Below are 18,804 nucleotides of genomic sequence, written 5' to 3'. Positions count from 1 at the left end.
TGGAACCCGGTTTGATCAGATTTTGTCTCTGGGAGCCCGATCTGAGAGGATCTCCATAGTTACATATGATTGAGTGTATTTCATATATTTACAGAGATATCAGTAAAACTGAGGAATTTAAAACAATCATTACCGCACACTCCCTTACGGTGCTGGTGTTTAAGTTGAACCATGAATCATTTCTGCCGGGGACCCTCTGGAACCTCTTAAAGGTACCTCTAGGCGGCCCCCGGACCCCATGTTGAGAGCCGCCGGCTCGGAGCACAGATGACCCGCGCTGCACACAGGAAACCGGGGAAGTGGTCATCTCGCATTAAAAGTCATAAAGGAAAGCGACCGCTGCGTGAATTCCAGCTTAATACTGTTTCACCGGTAATAACCGAACACGTTTTCTAGATTATTGAACTAATCAACGTTAAGCTCCTTTTTTTGGCCCGGCGCCCGGTCCGCAGCAAAAACAATCAGCTTAAAGGGTGCCGGGGGCCAACGTGTTCACGCACCATGTGAATGGTTTGGCCCGAGACCAGCACAGGCTTTGGCTCCGACGCAATCTGAATAAAATACTTTAATCAGCAGTATTGTGCCATCGGTTCGCTTCGACAATCCTAAAAATAAGATTTTTTTTTTTATGTATTTATTTATTTTTTTAGGGACGAAGGGGACCTGGAGGAAATTAGTACAAGGTGCTGATCAAACACTGGGAATACCATTTCTTTCAGTATTTACATTCTGTGTCTCAATGTATTCTGCACACTGGCTGTTGCTTAGTCCATATTATTATTATTATTATTGGGGAGAGGGCTCGAAAGACCTGGAATGTGCACCATTTCCCCACAGGAAGCCGAGCAGCGGAACTCCGGAGCCCCACGCCCAGATCTCCCCATCGCACGCAGGGGCCGGCGAGCTCCCGAGTTATGGTTCCACCAAAAGTCCGACATTCCTCTCCGTCGGGTACAAGCAGGCGTCAAAGTCACGGAAAGGCTCAAAAAAAAACGAAAAACAAAAAAACGACACCCGAAACACCCGCCGTGGAGCGTGGTTTTATTACGAGGCGTCACCGTCCTCTATGCATTTTTTCTCACATTGACATTGTACAAAAACTTCGACACGACGTTACAAAACGCCGTCCTGGGGGCGCTCTGCCCCGGAGTGTGTGTTCACTTCGGAAAAAAAAAAAAACCACAACTAAATATTCACAACAACGTCGTTCACTTCACTTCGCCACGTCAGTCAAAGCAGCGTGTTTGACATTTTACACAGGGCTCAACACATGCACAGAATAGTCGGGCCTTTGTTTAAAAAGGTAAAAAAATAAAATAAAAAAATACACAACGCAGTGTTGTACTCGGTGCTGCGGCCCACACTGTCCTGGATGCGACGGGGGAAGAAAAAAACAAAACTTTAAAGTAAAAGATGTCCTACGAGATGCAGCGAGGCTTGTCACAGAAATACGGCGGGTAAAGAGACTCGTCTTGAACCAATGATTTGCACAGGATACGGGTCGTTTTGGCGCTGAAACGCTACCAAGTAGTGGCTCGTTTGGGCCTGTGGAAAGACACACGGGGCGTACCGGGATTTATTTTGCCGAAGTGTTTAAGAACATCAATGTCGCACGGAAAGAAACGGCACAAATTAATCATGTTGATAACAGAATTAGCCTCTGTACCTCATCGCTGTGGTACAATGCCTCGCTACACCGCGTCAGGCGATCGTCATTCAATGCGGCAGTTAAAAAAAAAAACAAACACACACACACAACGCTGTAATAACCACAATCGCACTCCTTTTAGCCGCGTTGCAGCGGGAGAGGGTTCCCTCGTCCACAGTCTAAGGCAAGGAGAAGGAGAAGGGAAGTTTAAAAAACACAGAAATATAGACGTTAACACAGACACTGAGTGGCACCGGCAACACACACCTACGCACACACACACGTGCGCGCACACACACACACAGACACACACACACAGACACAGACACACACACACACACACACGCGCACGCACCCACACCGGCAGTCACTCTGAATTAACACTTTGTGAGCGCCCATCTGGTACGCATCACAGACAGTCGCTTCATTAAAAGGCTCAGTTGGGGCTCGTCCCAGCCAGCTGAAAGAGGCCCACATCCAACACACACACACACGCGCGCGCATGCACACGCACACACGCATACAAACACACACACACACACGCACTCACACACACTCGCTCGCTGTACTTTCCAGCTACTGTTACCTCTCTCAACTCGCCAAATAAAAAAAGGGAACTCGCTCACAAAGCTTTTCCAAAGGCTTCACTTTGGCTCGTTCAAGTGGTGACATTCGAATACTGAGTTTGGATAAAATAGTGCTATAAATCAAACGTACGTACATAGGTTACTCTTTTTTTTTTTTTTGATATACATAAAATATATGAAAACAACATACGACTCAAAACATCCTTCCTGCAAATAAGGAATTTGTTTTTTTTCTTTTTTTATCTTTTTGTCCGTGATTTTTTTTTTATTTTTGTTTTTTTGTCTTAGGTAGAAGGCGCGGCGGCGTGAGGTGAGGGATGGACAGTGATATTAGCACGGTGCCCGTGTCACGGGAGGCGCCGGTCGTTTCCTCCACCTCCCCCCTGCTTCCGAGTCATTTTTCCGTCCGCGGAGCGACCTCCACCGGGGCGGGGGGTGGGGAGGGGAGCCGTAACAACCGCGGCGAGAGGAGGACCAAGGACAAGGGTTCCCAGGGTTCAGCGCCCTCCTCCTCCTCCTCCTCCTCCTCCCATTCGGCGTCTTCTTGGATTCTGGGGTCGTTTCGTTCCGGCTTTGGTTCAGTGGGCGCAGTAGTGATGGGGGGGGGGGCAGAGGAGGGGAGGGCGAAGGGGGGAGGGGGGGGGGCGGCGTGGTCCTCCCCTTACGCCAAGATGAGATGGTTGCTACGCTCCCCCACCGGGGGGATCAAGTCCTTCTTGATGGGGGTTGGGGAGACGGTGGACCGCCTGCCTTTCGGTTTGAACAGGTCCGACACATAGAACACCTGCGGAGAGAAGGACGGTGATCAGCGTCGCGCCACAGAACCGAAGGAAATGCATCGTTGATTAGAGACCAAAGGGAGGGATTCGAATTTTAGCCGGCGATTAAATTGTCAGATAATTGCAATTAACTCCTCACTGTTATCTATCGACGTCGGACGTTGGAGCGTAGACATTCGGCGGTTAATTTGCCGGAGCCCGACCGGCCCAAACGCACGCGGTTCGCATTCTATTTATTGTGGCATTTCAAGCGTTGATTTAAAATTCCCGTTGAATTCGGAATGAAAGGTTTATTGTGGAATCTGGATCGAGGCCTTTTCCGCCACTTGGAGGCCCGGCAGCATAATTCCGGCCTCGTACACCAGAACTAATTGGGACAAGTCCCGTGCACTCACTGGTGGACACATCACAGGCGCACGCACACACACACACACAGCCACGCACACACACACACACACACACACACACACACACACACACACACACACACACACACACACACACACACGGACTCATCACACGCACGCACGCACACACCCCCACCTGCTTTGAACACTCCCCCGAACGCCCTCCTTATTACATCCCTCTTCTTTCCCTCCTCATTTACTGCCATAACTATGGCAGGAAGAGGCCACGTGCCCAATTGCTGTTCCAGTTTTCCTGGACTTCATTAACTCTGTTTTGTCGATACATGTTGTCGTCTGATGTTTCTGTGTTTACGTTTTTCCATGTACGTGTTGTTTGGTTCTATGTTTATTTGTCTCACCCGTGGTGATCCCCCCCCCCCTTGGAGTATTGATTAGTTGTTTAGAGACCAAAACATGCTAAGATGGTTCTCCAAAGAGGGGGGTTGGTGGTGGTTGTGTGTAACAAAAAGCTGTTCTCTTGTCATCCCACAGGTCGTCCACAGGACAGAGTTATTGCAGCAGTTCTTGACGATTTAATAATGGATGAAGAGTTGCATTGCAGCTTGAGAAGTTGAACTCTGTCCTAGATGCAATGGAACAAATACTCTGTGTTGTATGCCCAGCATGCTGACAGCACAGGTTTAAAATAAACAAATAAACACAACTGAGTTCAGGGACTGCCCCGTTCCGACCTGTTTCAAACAAAAACCCAGTGTGTTCCCACTGTGCCGTGCCGTGTCACACCGTCTCCCCATCGCTTTCCGTTGCTATGGGACTTCATTTAGTAAAAACGAAATGTTGTTGTGTAACTCCACTACACTCTATTTTTACTCTATTTTCAGACTTGAATACGACACTGTTTATTTTATGTTTATTTTTTTATTGTTTACAATAATTTATTTTTCATTCATATATTTATTTTTGACACAGTTTTGTCTTTTGATTGCCTGTGGACATTTATTTAGTTGATACATTTTTTTTTAAATAAGTGCACTGCAGAGACAATGCTGACAATAATATTAGTGTTAAATGAATGTTCATTTAAGTTCAGCACTTTTGTGTCTCCTTTGTAATTATTAAATCGTAGTATTTTATCAGACGCAAAAAAAAACAAAAAAACAACAACAACAACAACATGATATCGGCATTTTGCTCTTTACATATCGTCATCGGCCACTGAAGAAATCCATGTGGGTCGACCACTACTCACTATGCAGTAGGCCACCAGCGCGCCCTGCACGAAGCCGGCCAGGACGTCGGTGGGGTGGTGCTTGTGGTCCGAGACGCGGGACAGTCCGGTGTAGAAGGACATCATGACGAGGGTGAACTGGGTGAGGGGACGCAGCAGGCGGGCGCCATGCCAGGTGAAGCGGGCCTGCAGGTAGAGCTGGAGAGGAGAAAGAACAATGTCAGAAAAATGGAGAGAGGGCGGAGGAGGAGAGTGAGAGCGTAGGACAGGGTGAAAGTGATCACACCGATTTAATGTTATCGGGTTCGGGTTATTGCATCTGGGGACGGAAGGGAAGAGTGCAGGGAGGCGGGGAGCGAAGCGCTGGTCTAAAAACCAATTCTGTGGTCTAGTATCGCGTGGGTATTATGTAATGTACCAATAACAGTCATCTATGTGGGGAAAAGACCGACAGAAGTTCCATGCGGAACCTTTCCGTAAAGAAGGCCAATGTGGGAATGACTACCTACTGCCTTTGCTGGATATGGATATTTTATCCAGCAAGTTTACGGGTTCCATGTGTGAAAGGGGCTTCATTGTTCATAATTGCAGAGTAAACCTAGAAAGGTCCAAACAGGTTCTTACCACCAGGTAAAGCATGGTGTACATGGAGAAGGAGGCGTGTCCAGAGAAGAAAGACTTCCTGCAAACAGAAGGAAACAAAGGCAGAATGAGCATCACCTGACACCGAAAAGTGTGACCCCCCCCCCCCCACAATATCCTTTTAACATGCTGGTGAGAAAGATTTCTGAATCTATTCAACTTTTACGAAACTAATTTAAATAATATGACGTGTAATATTTCATGTGATAATCTGTGAATTCTGTACATTTGTAAAAATCTGCAAACACATTGTCAAATTCCTTGTACATGTAAGCACTCTTGGCCAATGAAGTCTGATCTGATCCTAAAAGTTTTGAGCTGTTTTCACAAACTCTGACAATGAAATATCCATATTGACCAAGGAATGCAAAAAACGTTTAAGTGAATTGACCCACTTACTATGCTTTACCATGACAACGTGTACAAATCCCTCCTTTAGAATAGTAAAGGCTATAATATGCATGATGACGGTTCGGCAAACACGAATGTTGATTCCGTCACCTGGCCTCCTGAACTTTGCTCTCGGGGCCTTGGCACTGGTAGTCGGTGATGTACCCCAGGGAGCAGTTGATGGCGGAGAAGTCCGGTTTGCAGACGTCCAGGAAGTGAGGCCGCATGCGCCCCACCGACACCTTGGCGATGTCGGTGAAGGACTGGCTGATGGCACAGCCGAAGACGAACACGCCCACCTGCTTGTAGAGCGCCGAGATGTAGGGGTTCCCCACGAAGGACTTGGAGCCCTCGTTCAGGTAGTGGATCCTGTAGCTCTCCCCGATGACGATCTGGACGGGACGGGAAAGTGACACCGGCGCCATTAGCACCCCGGGAAAAGCCCGCACGGCTTCGTATGGCGGGGATACACGATACCGCACTCCTCCATCGCTTAACTTCCTCTCTTTTCAAGCCGAAAAAAGCGAGGGGGAAGGCAGAGATCAAAGCATGCAGCGAGAACTTATTGATGGCACTATAATAAACTGCTTTTGTCGACGAGGCGTATATTTAATAGCAGCGTTTACAGCGTTCATTGCTTTTACGGCTTCACTTCAAAGTTTGCTCTCTGAACTTCCAGTCTCAAGTCAAATCCTTCAACGCAAAAAATAATCACCACCGATGTCGCCATTATTAAGTAATTATTAAGTGGAAAAAACTCGGAATTTCTCTTTTTGTCACATCCACGAATCGCGATCCCTGAGAGTCAACCCGGTGACCCGGCGATGGGTCACCGGAGTCTTTTCAACCCTTCAGCCGCCTGCTGCAGGCGGAGCCGAAAGACGTAGAAAGATGGCGCAATCGTAGTAATACAAGAGTGATTATTATATTTTGCGCCGGGATCAGAGAGCGAGCTTGGAATACGCCAAGTTGAAAAAAAAAAAAAAACGGGGAAAAAAGCAAAACTGAATACTGTCAAAGTGTCTGAAGACATGCTGCTGTTCAACATGTACGACTCATTATCGTTAAAGCCATGCTTCATTTATTGGGGGAAATTTCACAGGGACTCGGCTAGTTGATGCCCCCCACCCCCTCCGCCCCCTCCGCTCTCGTGCAGCCGGTCGCTGTCTCGGTTCCGTTCACACAGGGATGAGATTGGTATTGACCTTCTCTTCAGACTGGGTATGATGGCCAAAAAGCCAATTTCACAAAAAAAAAACAAAAAAACAAAAAAAAAAACCCAAACAAAAAACCCCCAAAAAACTGGCGTTTTCCCATGACATCTAAACCGCGGTGCGATCGCTCTGTTCTCGCTCGCGGGCTTTGATGTTCCCGGTTTCCGTTTGAAAAGAGAGGAAGTGGAGGGATGGAAGTTTATGCGGCCGGCCGTACAAAGCAAGCCGCAAGTCGGTAAATAAACTGATGTCTGAAGGAGAAGAAGTGTGTGAGTGTGTATGTGGAGGGTGGGTGGCTGGGCGGGTGGGTGGGAGGGGGTCCAGCAATAACTCACTACAGCTGTTCAAGCTCAAAGTCCCCCCTCCCACCCGCCCTCACTACGTTCTAAAGCCCCTGACAAATGCGATTGGGGGAGGAAAGGGGGGGGGGGGGGGCTTGGTGGTTTTGATGGAGGAGTGAGTGAGAAAGCGAGATTTAGATTTGGGATAGAGATACAAGGATGGGAGGGAAAGTAAAAAAAAAACGCGAAGCAAAGCTTTGGAATCGTATGAGTAATGGAGGGGGGGTGGGGGGTGGAAAAGGGAAAAGGAATAGAGCGAAAAAGCAGAGGGCGATTTAGGGAAGTGAAGGAAGGGGAGAAAGGCGGAGGAACAGGGGGGGGGAAGGAAAAAGGACGGGAGGGAGAAAGATGAGCATGGGGGAAAGGACGGGGCTGGGGGGTGGGGAGCTTTGGGTAAGGGCTAGAGATGGGGAGGGAGGGGGAGAGAGGGAGGGAGAGGAAGGGGCGGGGGAGGAGGGCCTCTGGTTCTAATCATCAGAAACGCTGAGCTAGGCGACGTGTCTGATTTTGGTGGCCAGGCCCATTCGAGCGCGCGTCGGGGGTACGTTTGTTTTCCGCCGACTCTTTTCCTCCGAATGGGGGGGGGGGGGAGTTCTGATTTCACAAGGGACGTCTGGGTGTTTTCATGTTAGTATCGCGGCCTCATCGGACATTCCTGCGAGGGGCGCAGAAAATTAGACCGAGTTCTCTGAAGAACATTCCATTTTTGGGGGTAAAGGGGGGTGAGGGGGGCGGGTCCTTGGAGGAGATTTAACAAGGCGATGGCTGCACCACCATCCAGACCTTTCGAGCCTGGATTCAGCCCAGCTGGGTGGCGGGGGGGGGGGCGGCCCATCTGGATCTGTGCGTGCGAAAACATTTACCATGTGAATGTATGAAAGAAAAATGGCATTGTAGGAGGTGTAGTGTAGTCGTTACACCGCAACCCTCAGAGATATTCCAGGCAAAGGAAGAGGTCGTCTGGCGGTTCTGTCCAAAATGATAACATGACGCCCCGAAACACTCCCAGAGAGGGCGTTTGCCTCCTGCCGAAAATAAAAATAAAGAAAGTTCCGCGTAACGCCAATTACGAAGGAGGTGGCCGCTTTTCTCAGCGGCGGACGGCGGGGACGGAGGCATTGAGCGCCCCAACAATGTTAGGTTTCGCAAACACAAGGGGGCCGAAGGAGGGAGGGACGGGATTGTAGTCTCGTGTACGGCGGCGGCGGCGGCGGCCGTGGTGGTGGTGGTGGTGTGTGGGGGCGAGTTACTTCTGGCAGGGCCTTCTAGTTTCGGGACTCCGCCGCAATTGCGCCCCACCAATTACAATATTTGACCAAACAACCATTGCGTCAACCATAATTACACAGGTCATGGGAGCTCCTTCTCACCAAGAGAAAACCCCCCGTGGCCCCAAGCTCTTATAGCAGTCTGCTCTCCAGGGGGAGCGACGTCTGGCTGTACCGCAGACGATGTAGCTTTCTATTCAATGTGACCTTGGGCAAGACAAGGCAGCCCTCCGGATGGCTGTAGGCCAATGAAGATCATGGATGTGCTGGTAGGCCCCTCACAGATCCAGGACACCTTCCACTGTTTAAATGGTCTGCCATTTAGAACTTTTTCTCCCAGGATCAGGACTGTAGTACCAGGACTATAATGGCAGGGTTGCCATTAAAATGCAGGAGACGTGGTCTCCTATAACGGCTGCAGCACCGCTCGCTCAGCAGGCTGTAGTATGGGATGAGATCGGGTTGCTTCTAATCTCTGTTTTGAGAAGAGGTGAGGAGTGCACTTGCAGGCTAGAGAGAGCCTTATCCCTCAGATTACAGCTCTTCGTAGTTCCTATCGGGAGCTCTGATCGCCTAAAACCATCCTAAGCTGCCCAAAAAATGTGTCTTACAAAAGCAAAAATTTGATTGATGATGGATTTTTTTTTTTTTTTGTGATTTGCCGTTATCTACACATACACTGAAACCACCCAGAGATGCTGTTTGAGCAGGAATGGAGATGATCTATTGACAATCCAATCATAGGCTGAGAGGAACCTTTAACATGATGTGTTTCTGTGTTGTGGGCAAAATAGACATTCAAACATTATTGCATCATAACACAAGAGCGTTCATTGAACAGATTCATAGCATTAGTACACATAGAAAATCACCGTGTTCAACATCAGATTAGACAGTTGTTTTTTTAGTGGTGATGCCGATAGCAATGGTGGCAGGTGAAGGACGGCTGAAAAGTGAGGAGCGGGGAGTGATATTAGTGGAGTGAGATGACTTACAGACAGGATGGTGATTAGAATGCCGGCAGCGCAAAGCACGCCGTCGCTGATGGTGTCTCCGTTTTTGGCCGGATACTTGATGGACTCGTCGTCGCAGTAAAACCCGCGGCGGTAGGGCTGAATGGCGCTGGTCTCAATGACCAGGAAAGGCAGGCCGGCTTTGGGTGGAGAAGCAGCGAGGCGGAGGAGAGGGAGGAGGGCGTGGAGTGGGGGAGGCGAGGCGGGGGAGAGACAGAAGCGCCGGGTTAACCTCAAGGTAATGTTGAAGGTCATGGGCGGGAGGACACAGCCAGGAGCAGCGAGGGGACATGTGGGACCAGCTGGACCCGTTTTGTGTCTCTAATGATTAAATCAATAAATATCAGATAGTATGTTGTTTTTGGGTCTTTTTTTTGGTCCTCCAGACCCTATAGACCTCCCTTTGGAAGGGTTTCTGGACGACTATACAACATAGCTACTTTGCTGGATGGATGGTGTCCCAACTCGTGGCCCCTGATGCTCCCGCTGGACCTCCCCAGGACTTACTGAGACAACAGGCAAGGCGAAGCCCACGGCACTGAGCATGACCGTGGACACCGTGCTGTCCTTATAGGGGAGGCGGATACCGCTGTCGTCGCAGAAGAAGCCCCTCTGGTACGGCGGGACAGGACATTTGTGCAAAAACCCCGCAACGAGAATCACTGTGTTACCAAGACACAAAACATGAGCGCAGGTCACAGTCAGGTGGCGCCTTGACCGGCGAAGTGTACACAAAAACGACAGAAATGTACATTCCAGACTAGGGTTGGGTGGAATTATTTGAAATCAAATATCACAATATATTTACAGTAAATACCTCTATATTGACAATTTGACTGTATTTTGGATGACTATTGGTGCTTTCATAAGATATTCATACACATTAAATATTTGAGAAACATAACCACAAATTTTTAGTAATGAAGATATGACGACCATTAATAAGAACAGCTAGAACTGTCTATTGCTGCTTTCACATATGAACTCCGGACATATAATCAGCTCTGGACACACCCTTCCACACACGGAGCACACAACCGCAGATTTTCAGTGTCAGACGCGTTTACACACCTGGATAAACTCAGTTTGGTTTAAACGAGGGCCAGAGCGAGGGGTAGAGCGTACAGGAATCAGGACGTGACGCAATGACGCAATGATGAAGCGGACAAGGCTACCGACTTCTCCTTTTTGCCGTGAAGAGTGGAAAGGAATATAAAGGTAAGCAGAAAGGAGTACGAAGCAGCTACGCTCCGTGCATGAAGATCCGCACGAAAGTAAATAACTGGCGCAGGATAGAGACGTCATCGACACGCGACACGCCCACTCGCTGGCTGTGAATGATCCGGACAATCACCTGCTCTGTTCACACATACCGCTCAACCATTTCCCTCGATCGCCCGTGGAAGATACTCGATGCATCCGAAGCACACAGACTTTGTACGAGGGTGATGGCCGGGTTAAGTCCGGTCGAAATGATTCGGACACTTGCGTTCACACATACAGCTCCTCCAGGCAATGTCCAGATAGTTTCAGGGTTGCAGTGCATGTGTGAAAGCAGCTTATGAAGTTCAGAAAACTGCATTATTTTACTGTAGATACCCTTACCGACAAAAACAACAACAAACAAAGTGTTTTTTTTATCCTAAAATAAAAAATAAAAAAAAACAAGAGAGCCCGCTGTAAACAGAAGAACATTGTAATACAAAGATAAACAACAACCAACACCCAGAAAAAGGGAAGGATCCATCATTGTTTGAGTGCAAAGCGAGGCCGGGCACACAAGCAGACATCAAACAGGCGGAGCGGGCGCAACAACAGCTTGGAAGGAGCCCAAAGCAGATAACCCGAGTGGAAGGAGAAGAAGAAGAAACGCTATCGGTGCTCCACTTCCTGCTTCCTCCGCTTTCAACTGCACTTAAAAAGGCGGCCATTAGCACGCCCGGGGGGGTGTCTGCGTCCAATCAATTTAGTGTCTTTCGCCTCTTAAAGCGGCAAAAAGATCTTACGTTTCACCGCCCCCCCCCCCTCCTCCCCCGACAACAAACACACTGCAGGAGTGAGTAACACTGGAGGAAAAAGGACAGCTTACTTTCACTGATTACCACTTCACACACACACACACACACACACACACACACACACACACACACACACACACTAAAGGAGGACTTAAAGTGCTAACCAGGAGAGACCTCAGGACTTTGACAGAATTTGGAAAATACATCGATTTTGATCACATCAAAGCAACGTTTAAACTAATGGCGGGGGGCCTTTGAAGTCGCTCTCCGAATAATTCTTGCGAATACAAAAAAAAACAAAAACGTAAAAGCAGCTGTGATCTCTCTCTCTCTCTGTCTCTCTCTCTCTCCCTGTAACTTAGGTCCGGCTCTCCCCGGAGGTGGGAGCCGCCGGGGTGCGGAGGTCAGGCCCGGGCGCTGCTAAGAGGGACTTGATTTCTCAGACCCAAATGTCAACACACGCCTCGGATACTGAGCCGCCCCCCTCCATCACCCCCAGACACCTACACACACATTGAGTCGGGGCCTTTGAAAGTCCAGCTGGGTGGAGCTCGGGTTTCAGATGGAGGATGCTGCTGCTGCTGCCGCCGCCGCTGCCTGGTGGGAACCCACGTCTGCTGGCACTTCCACGCACGCCAGGGCCGGCTCTCACATTATTACGCGCGCTGTTTTCACTTTCATTCTTCAAGCAAAGATCCGCACGCAGCCGCGGCCGAGACGGCATCGAGACAGGAAAGAAAACACGTCGCCGGGTGGTGTGTGTTTAAGATTCTCGAACAGCGAAAATATACCCCACTCCTGACTGTCTGTCCGTCTGATCCACTGGCTTTTTTATTTTTTTTTTTCCCCTTCCTCGTTTCAACCGCAATCGGAGCCGGGCAGGTGTTAGGCTGACTCCAACACTCTTGTCGGGTGGTGAAAAAAAGAATATATATATATATATATATATATATATATATATATATTTGTTGCTGTGGATTCAAGGCGCCGAATGCCCCCCCAAAAAATGTGAGCCTGACCCCTGTGACCTCCTCTAAACATATTCAGATGCTCAAGAATAACCGAGGGGCCAAAAGCCAAATGCATAAATCGAGAGAGGGGGACAAACTGAGAAAAGGAGGTGAAAGGAGAGGGGGTAGAGATAATAAAGGAGGCAGTTGTCCAAGGGTTAGGGGTCGTTTGACCAACAACAGCTGATCGGAGGGAAGGAGAACAAACAAAGAGCCGCAGTCAGTGTGGCTCTAGTCAATGTGGCACAATCAATTTTTATGCATTTGATACACTGCATTTTAAATATCTAATATTTGTTGATGTGCCTCTTGGTATTGAACTTTTTTTGTATTGAGATTTGGTTTTTACACGTACTGTACATATATTTAATTCATTTTTATGTTGATTTATTATTTTATTTTTTTACTTTAACACCTAAACACAATGGGATTCTATCTATGGGATCAATAAAGTGTTATCTCATTTCATTGAACGGTGCGGACCAAGGCTGTTTGTTCAGGTTCGTACGCGCCGCCTGATGATCGACTTAATCCCCGTCTCTGCATTTGATCTGATGGATCCGGAGAAAAAAAAAAGCAGAAACTCTTTGCATAGGTTTTCCTTTGCACTGGGAAGATCCTCATGGGGAATTCTCATTCTCGTCGGGTGGTGCTGCCATCGGACCGACACCTTAACACCGGTGTCTGCGTCGATCCATCTCGAAGCTGTCAGATCCCGAGTTTTGTTGTTGTCGTTTTCAAATCCCCCATCTCTCTGACCCTTGACCCGTCCATCCGCCTCAGCAGCGCAGCATCAGCATTCTGTGCGGGAAGAAGCATCACGGGAATCCCCCCCTCCCCCCCTTTAGCCTCTTTCTCCCTTCCCACTTCTGACAGCTCGGCAGAGTAAAAAATAAAAAACAAAAAAAAACAAAAACAAAGAAAAAAACACCCAAATCATCGCCATCCCGCCAGGAACAACAGCGGCGGCGGCGGCGGCGGCAGCGGTCATCGAGGCTCTGCCCTGAAAGAGGAGCAGCTCCCCCCCGCGGCTCCCCCCCCCCACCCCCCCTTTGCCGCTCACCCTGGCAGCCATTTCCCTCGATCGCCCGAGGAAGATACTCGATGCATCCGAAGCAACGGCAGCGAGCGGTATGGGAACCCCTCGCCCTTGATTGAATACCCAATTTAAACATATCAGATCTCAACACCCCCCCCCCCCCCCAGGTCTGCGTTGGCAGTGCCCCCTCACCGCGGTTTCGGGAACTTAGAATCAATAAGCCGCCCCTCACGTCGAACTAAAATCCCGCCGTGTTTTGAAGGCATTTGTCAAAACACCCAGTGCGACTATTAAAACAAACAGACGCACATTTTCCGCCCGCTGGCATGGCTCCGGCTCTGCCTCCCCTGGCATATAAATGTATACACGTCTGAGGCGGGCGCAGCGCGCACACAGATGTAGTTGTTTTGAGTCGTGGTTCTTATGTGCATGACAGGGGGACCCCCCCACCCCCCCCCAAAAAAAACACACAACCTAGTCCCTGTCCGCCCGGCGTGGGCTGCAGGGATCTCCACTGCTTATGTGTCCGGGTTCAACAAATCACATTTGCATTGAATTACTCGTGGGCCGAAAACTGCCCGGGACGCTCAAGGCCTCCACCGTGATAATTACTATTCCAGCGGCTCTAGACTGAGCTCAGCGCCCCCCATCCCCCAAGGAAAAAAACATTCTGTCCTAAACTTTTCCTACATCTAAATACTGTATAAGCGGCGCGAGTCTCGCCCGTATACGGCTGATTAAGACCCACTCCCTCCCTCCCACTTCCCCGTCGAACCGGAGCACGGAAACTTTATAAGACGATTAACTTGAAAACAACTACAAAGCCACGGCCACCTGCAAGGACTTAACGGAAAACCGAACCCGAGACTTCACCCGAGGGGCAAGAAAGGAGCAACGAGCAGAACGGCAGCGGCTTTCCCTGACGTCGGCGTCGGAGAGAAAACAAAAAAAAAAAAAAAAAAAAAAAAAACAAACAAAAAACGGCGTTTTAGTTTGGTCCCAGACGAGTCTTCCCGTCTCTACTCGCCCGCGTGTGCGCACTGCTCACTCTCCTCAATCCGTTTTCTCTTTTGGCCCGTGAGCGCACACGAAGCAGCGTTAGAGTGTGACAGATGTTCTGGGTTTTTTTTTGCTTTTTCCTCATTATTTTGGAGCCAGCGCGACAAACGTTATACCTTACACTTCACATTTATTCCCACATACAATAGGAATAAATGCATGTCGAGTGGCACCCCGACTTACGACTGCGTCTACTTACGACTAATCCAAGATACGAGCAGCGATAGCCGTAAAGGTTTGTATCGACTTGCCCCAAGATACAACCGTGGAAATTTGCAGTTGGCACGTCGGCGGCCAGTCAGCAGTCAGTCAGCGGTCAGTCAGCAGTCAGTCAGTGGTCAGTCTGCAGTCAGCCAGCAGTCAGTCAGCGGGCGACCTACATTGTGTGTGCACGTAGTTCGTGGCTTATCAATATTTTTTTTCATATTAACTGTGTTTGTGCTGTGTATTTTGTTTATTTTCACCCTTCATGATTTCATAGTTTATATGGGGGAAAAATTGCTTCGACATACGACTGTTTTAACATACGACCGTTCTTATAGAACCAATTACAGTCGTAAGTCGAGGTAGCACCGCAACAGATTGAGGCTGAAAATGGAAATGTTCCCGGGAGCGCATACCAAGTGACCCACCCACACGGGGTCCTGACCCCGAGGTGGGGAATGCCCGGGTCCGCCGGAATCCCGGAGCTCGGCGTTCGTGGGAACGAGAGGGGTTTGGGTTTTTTTTTTCGGGTGGAGAAGCTCAATCAGTGCGTGGGGACGGGGGGCGGCGGTGCAGTAATCACCCGCGTGCGGCCGCCGCTTCCTCCCTGCGGTCACTCCCCACTAACCACCTGCTTAGCCGGAGGAACGCCGGCGGTCTGTTGACAAGCTTTCACCGTGGGCAGGTACACACACACACACACACACACACACACACGGGGTGGGGGGTGGAGGTGCAGGGTTCCGCACGGGGAGTCGCCTCAGAGCTGTTTGATTCATTCACGGGGCACACCGTTGGGACGTTTGGGGTCTGGGGTGGGGAGCGTTACACGATACCTCTTGAAGCAAGGAGAAACTTGGAAAGTAAAAGGTTCTGGTGTCGAATGTATTTGGGAAATCAACCGGGGTTTCACTCATTTATGTCAAATTTTACCCAAGCCAGCTCACTGCCTTCTTTGGAAAACACACTTTTTAGACAAGTTTTTATGTAACTGTACATATGTCTCCTGTATATATATATATATATATATATATACACACACACACACATACATGCTTTTGTTTTTGTCTTTTGTCTTATTTGTTTTCATGTTCTATGTGCTTTGTCTCCTATTTGTAAAGCAGTCTGTGAAACATTTACGAAAGCGGCTATGCAAACATTTATTTGTGCTCGTCTTCTTATGGGATTACTTCTTGACTCTCACGCCAGGGTCGTGTTCTTGCAAAACGTCACGCCAGAAAGTTCCAAAAATGTCCACGAGGACACCAAAAGCAAAAGCCAGAAAAAAAAAACATCGGAGCTCCTGTCCGAAAGTGGTTTCAATTAAATCGCACACTGGGTTTAACGTCTACCTGACCTTTTAACCACGCTCCTTTAATTATACGCGTTCTCTCTCTCTCTCTCACACACACACACACACACACACACACACACACAGTCTGCCAGATGTCACTTCAAGAGAAATCCTGGCAAGTGTGGAATGTGAGACTTTCTGGAAAATGAAATGAGTCAAACAGGAGGTGCAGGTGGGCACCCACAGAAATACATGAAATACAGCCCGGCCACAACAACTTATTAATAGTTATTTTTTTCCTCTTCTTCATTTTAACTGGGAGACGTTGTTTTGAGCACCATACCCTCTACTGAATCAGTGACGTTTTTTTATTTTTATTTTTATTCTATTTTTACAATTCAAGTAAAATAACATGCTTATAACACATCGAGGTGAAATAGATTTTGGAGCTGATACACTCGAACACACACAATGTATCACGTTCACGGACAAGATCAACTGTTTATTGTGTGTGAACAGATACATCGTAACGGTTTGGTTTCAGCAGCAACTTGGCGCCTTGATTCAGGTTGTTTTATATTATTTTTGAGGCGAACCAACCGAATGATTTAGTCCTCGGCGGGTCGGATAACACAGTATTCAGTCCTCGGCGGCTTGGGCGACATAGTACTTATACCTCAGCAGGTAGGATAATAGAGTACAACGACACTGACCCAGGAAGAGGCAGAAGAGGTCCACTCCCACCAGCAGCTTGCTCCTGCTCGACTCCTTGCAGTTGTTGTTGTTGTTCCGAGTCTCCGGTGCCATGCTCTTCTCATAGATCAGGCAGCGTTGCATTTAAAACACTTTGACGATGAGCAAAATAAAAAATAAAAAACACGGAAATAAATTAGAGTCAAACAAAACGACTGGCGCCGCCTTTGCTTTAAGTTAGGAGCGGCTCCGCGGTGATCCTCATGTGCGAGGAGTGGTCAAAATAAATACAGTTCTTCCCTTAAAAGTTTCTTTGAAAAGGTTTTGTACAAAAAAAAAAAAACCTTAAAAAAAGCTATTTGTTCGTTTTTAATTGTTCTCTTTGGTCGCTGCTTTCCTTCTCAAACTTGAACCATTCTTATGTATCTTGGAAGTGGCGCCGGTTCGGTGTCTACCTTGAGGAACCTCCCTCCACCCAAACCCCTCGCCGAGCCGCGCCCCCTTTCACTCCCCCAACCCCTCCTCCTCCACCCCCACCCTCCAAAAAAAAAAAAACCCCAAAACAACCTGATTTTGGGGGTTTGCGAAACACAACCTATTGAGTAACGTGTTCGCGTGGTAATCCGCAAGGTGGTTGTGTTTAAAGATATCTTTTATTTTCGGCGACACTCTCCCTGGAACAGCCGTGACGTGCGCTCGCCCCGTCCGGCGCGCCGCTCGCCACGCCGCTCCCATTGTTGCGGCGGGGTCCGCCTTTCCCGGCAGGAATGCAAAGATATGGTTTCAAAAATAAGAACAGCATCCTGGGATGAAAACATGTACCCCACCACCCCGAGGGACCAAGAAAGCGCGCACACACACACACAGACGAACAGATATATATATATATACACATACATACACATATGTATAAACACATACTGTATATAGATACAGTTATATAGCTACATATATAAATACTGTACATATATGTATACACATACACATAATACATATACTTAAACATACACACACACACAAACACGGTAAGTTAAGGTAAGTTTCATTTAGGAGGATTTTAATGTATATTTAATACAACACAGACAATTAATTCTATTATATAACTATAACGATTGTGACGCTGCCCCTTGCGGTATTTTTTTGTATTTTTTGAGCTTTTAGAGCACATTGTGCGTAATCACCGGGTGTATGACTCACCGCATATGTGTATGATTCGAGATTCAAATTTGTCACATACATACTTTCATACACAAATGCAGTGAAATGTCTTTGCAACCCACCCGGAGATCATGCACAATAGTTACTAAACCGAACATAACATACCTACGTATGACCATATGTGACAAATAATGTCTTTCTCTCTCTCACACACACACACACACACACACACACACACACACACACACACACACACACACACACACACACACACACACACACACACACACACACACACACACACACACACACACACACGAAAGTGGCTATGTTACAGCAAAGCCATGGGTAAAGCCAAATTCTTTGGTGGGAGAAAAACTTTGTGTTTTCAATGGAATTCTGGGACTTGTGTGTCCACCCATTGTCCAACACAATGTATGGATCACACTTTAACATTGAATTTGACCACTGAAAAGCGCTGCAGAGAAACAACTGTGAAGTAAAGCTGCTTCACTCATTTATAAACGACGACAAATAAGCATAAATAAGCATCGCAAATTTATTAGATACAGGCGGAAAAGAAAATATCAAATTCAAATGAACATCCAATAACATCGAAACGACACAAACCCAACTTTTTCAAACTTTTAGCCACTACAAGTGAACAATTGAGTGCCTATTCGAACAGTGTAACATCAACCCAACGTACAGCAATGAGATGGGGCAAAAACAAATAAAATCCCTGTACTGTGCGTAGAACATGAGAACGAAACCAAACTCAAATGCAGCAACAACTACATAGTGGTGAAGTGAAGGAACACAGCCACTGGCTCCTTCCACCGGAGAGACTG

The 18,804-nt window shown here is 48.0% G+C and overlaps 1 protein-coding gene across 3 annotated transcripts; it reads right to left on the bottom strand.

Moving 5' to 3' along the window:
- Positions 1 to 1,024: 1,024 nt before the first annotated feature.
- Positions 1,025 to 17,189, bottom strand: LOC307238435 (phospholipid phosphatase 3-like). Of its 3 annotated transcripts, none has more exons than XM_080011409.1 (6): positions 16,816 to 17,189; positions 9,986 to 10,140; positions 5,754 to 6,034; positions 5,235 to 5,292; positions 4,632 to 4,808; positions 1,025 to 3,019 (listed from the first exon to the last, which is right to left on the bottom strand). In XM_080011409.1, the coding sequence occupies exons 1-6, from the start codon at positions 16,937 to 16,939 to the stop codon at positions 2,897 to 2,899; spliced, it is 918 nt and encodes a 305-aa protein (XP_079867535.1). In that variant the 5' UTR covers positions 16,940 to 17,189; the 3' UTR covers positions 1,025 to 2,896. The 3 variants fall into 3 exon arrangements, with proteins under 3 accessions (XP_079867535.1, XP_079867534.1, XP_079867536.1); XM_080011408.1 differs by lacking the exon at positions 9,986 to 10,140 and adding an exon at positions 9,461 to 9,618; XM_080011410.1 differs by lacking the exon at positions 9,986 to 10,140.
- Between the last annotated feature and the right edge of the window lie 1,615 nt (positions 17,190 to 18,804).

Source organism: Zeus faber (genome assembly GCF_960531495.2).
Source record: "Zeus faber genome assembly, chromosome: 12".
Classification (NCBI taxonomy): Eukaryota; Metazoa; Chordata; class Actinopteri; order Zeiformes; family Zeidae; genus Zeus; species Zeus faber.
This window is presented reverse-complemented; position numbering and strand designations above follow the sequence as displayed.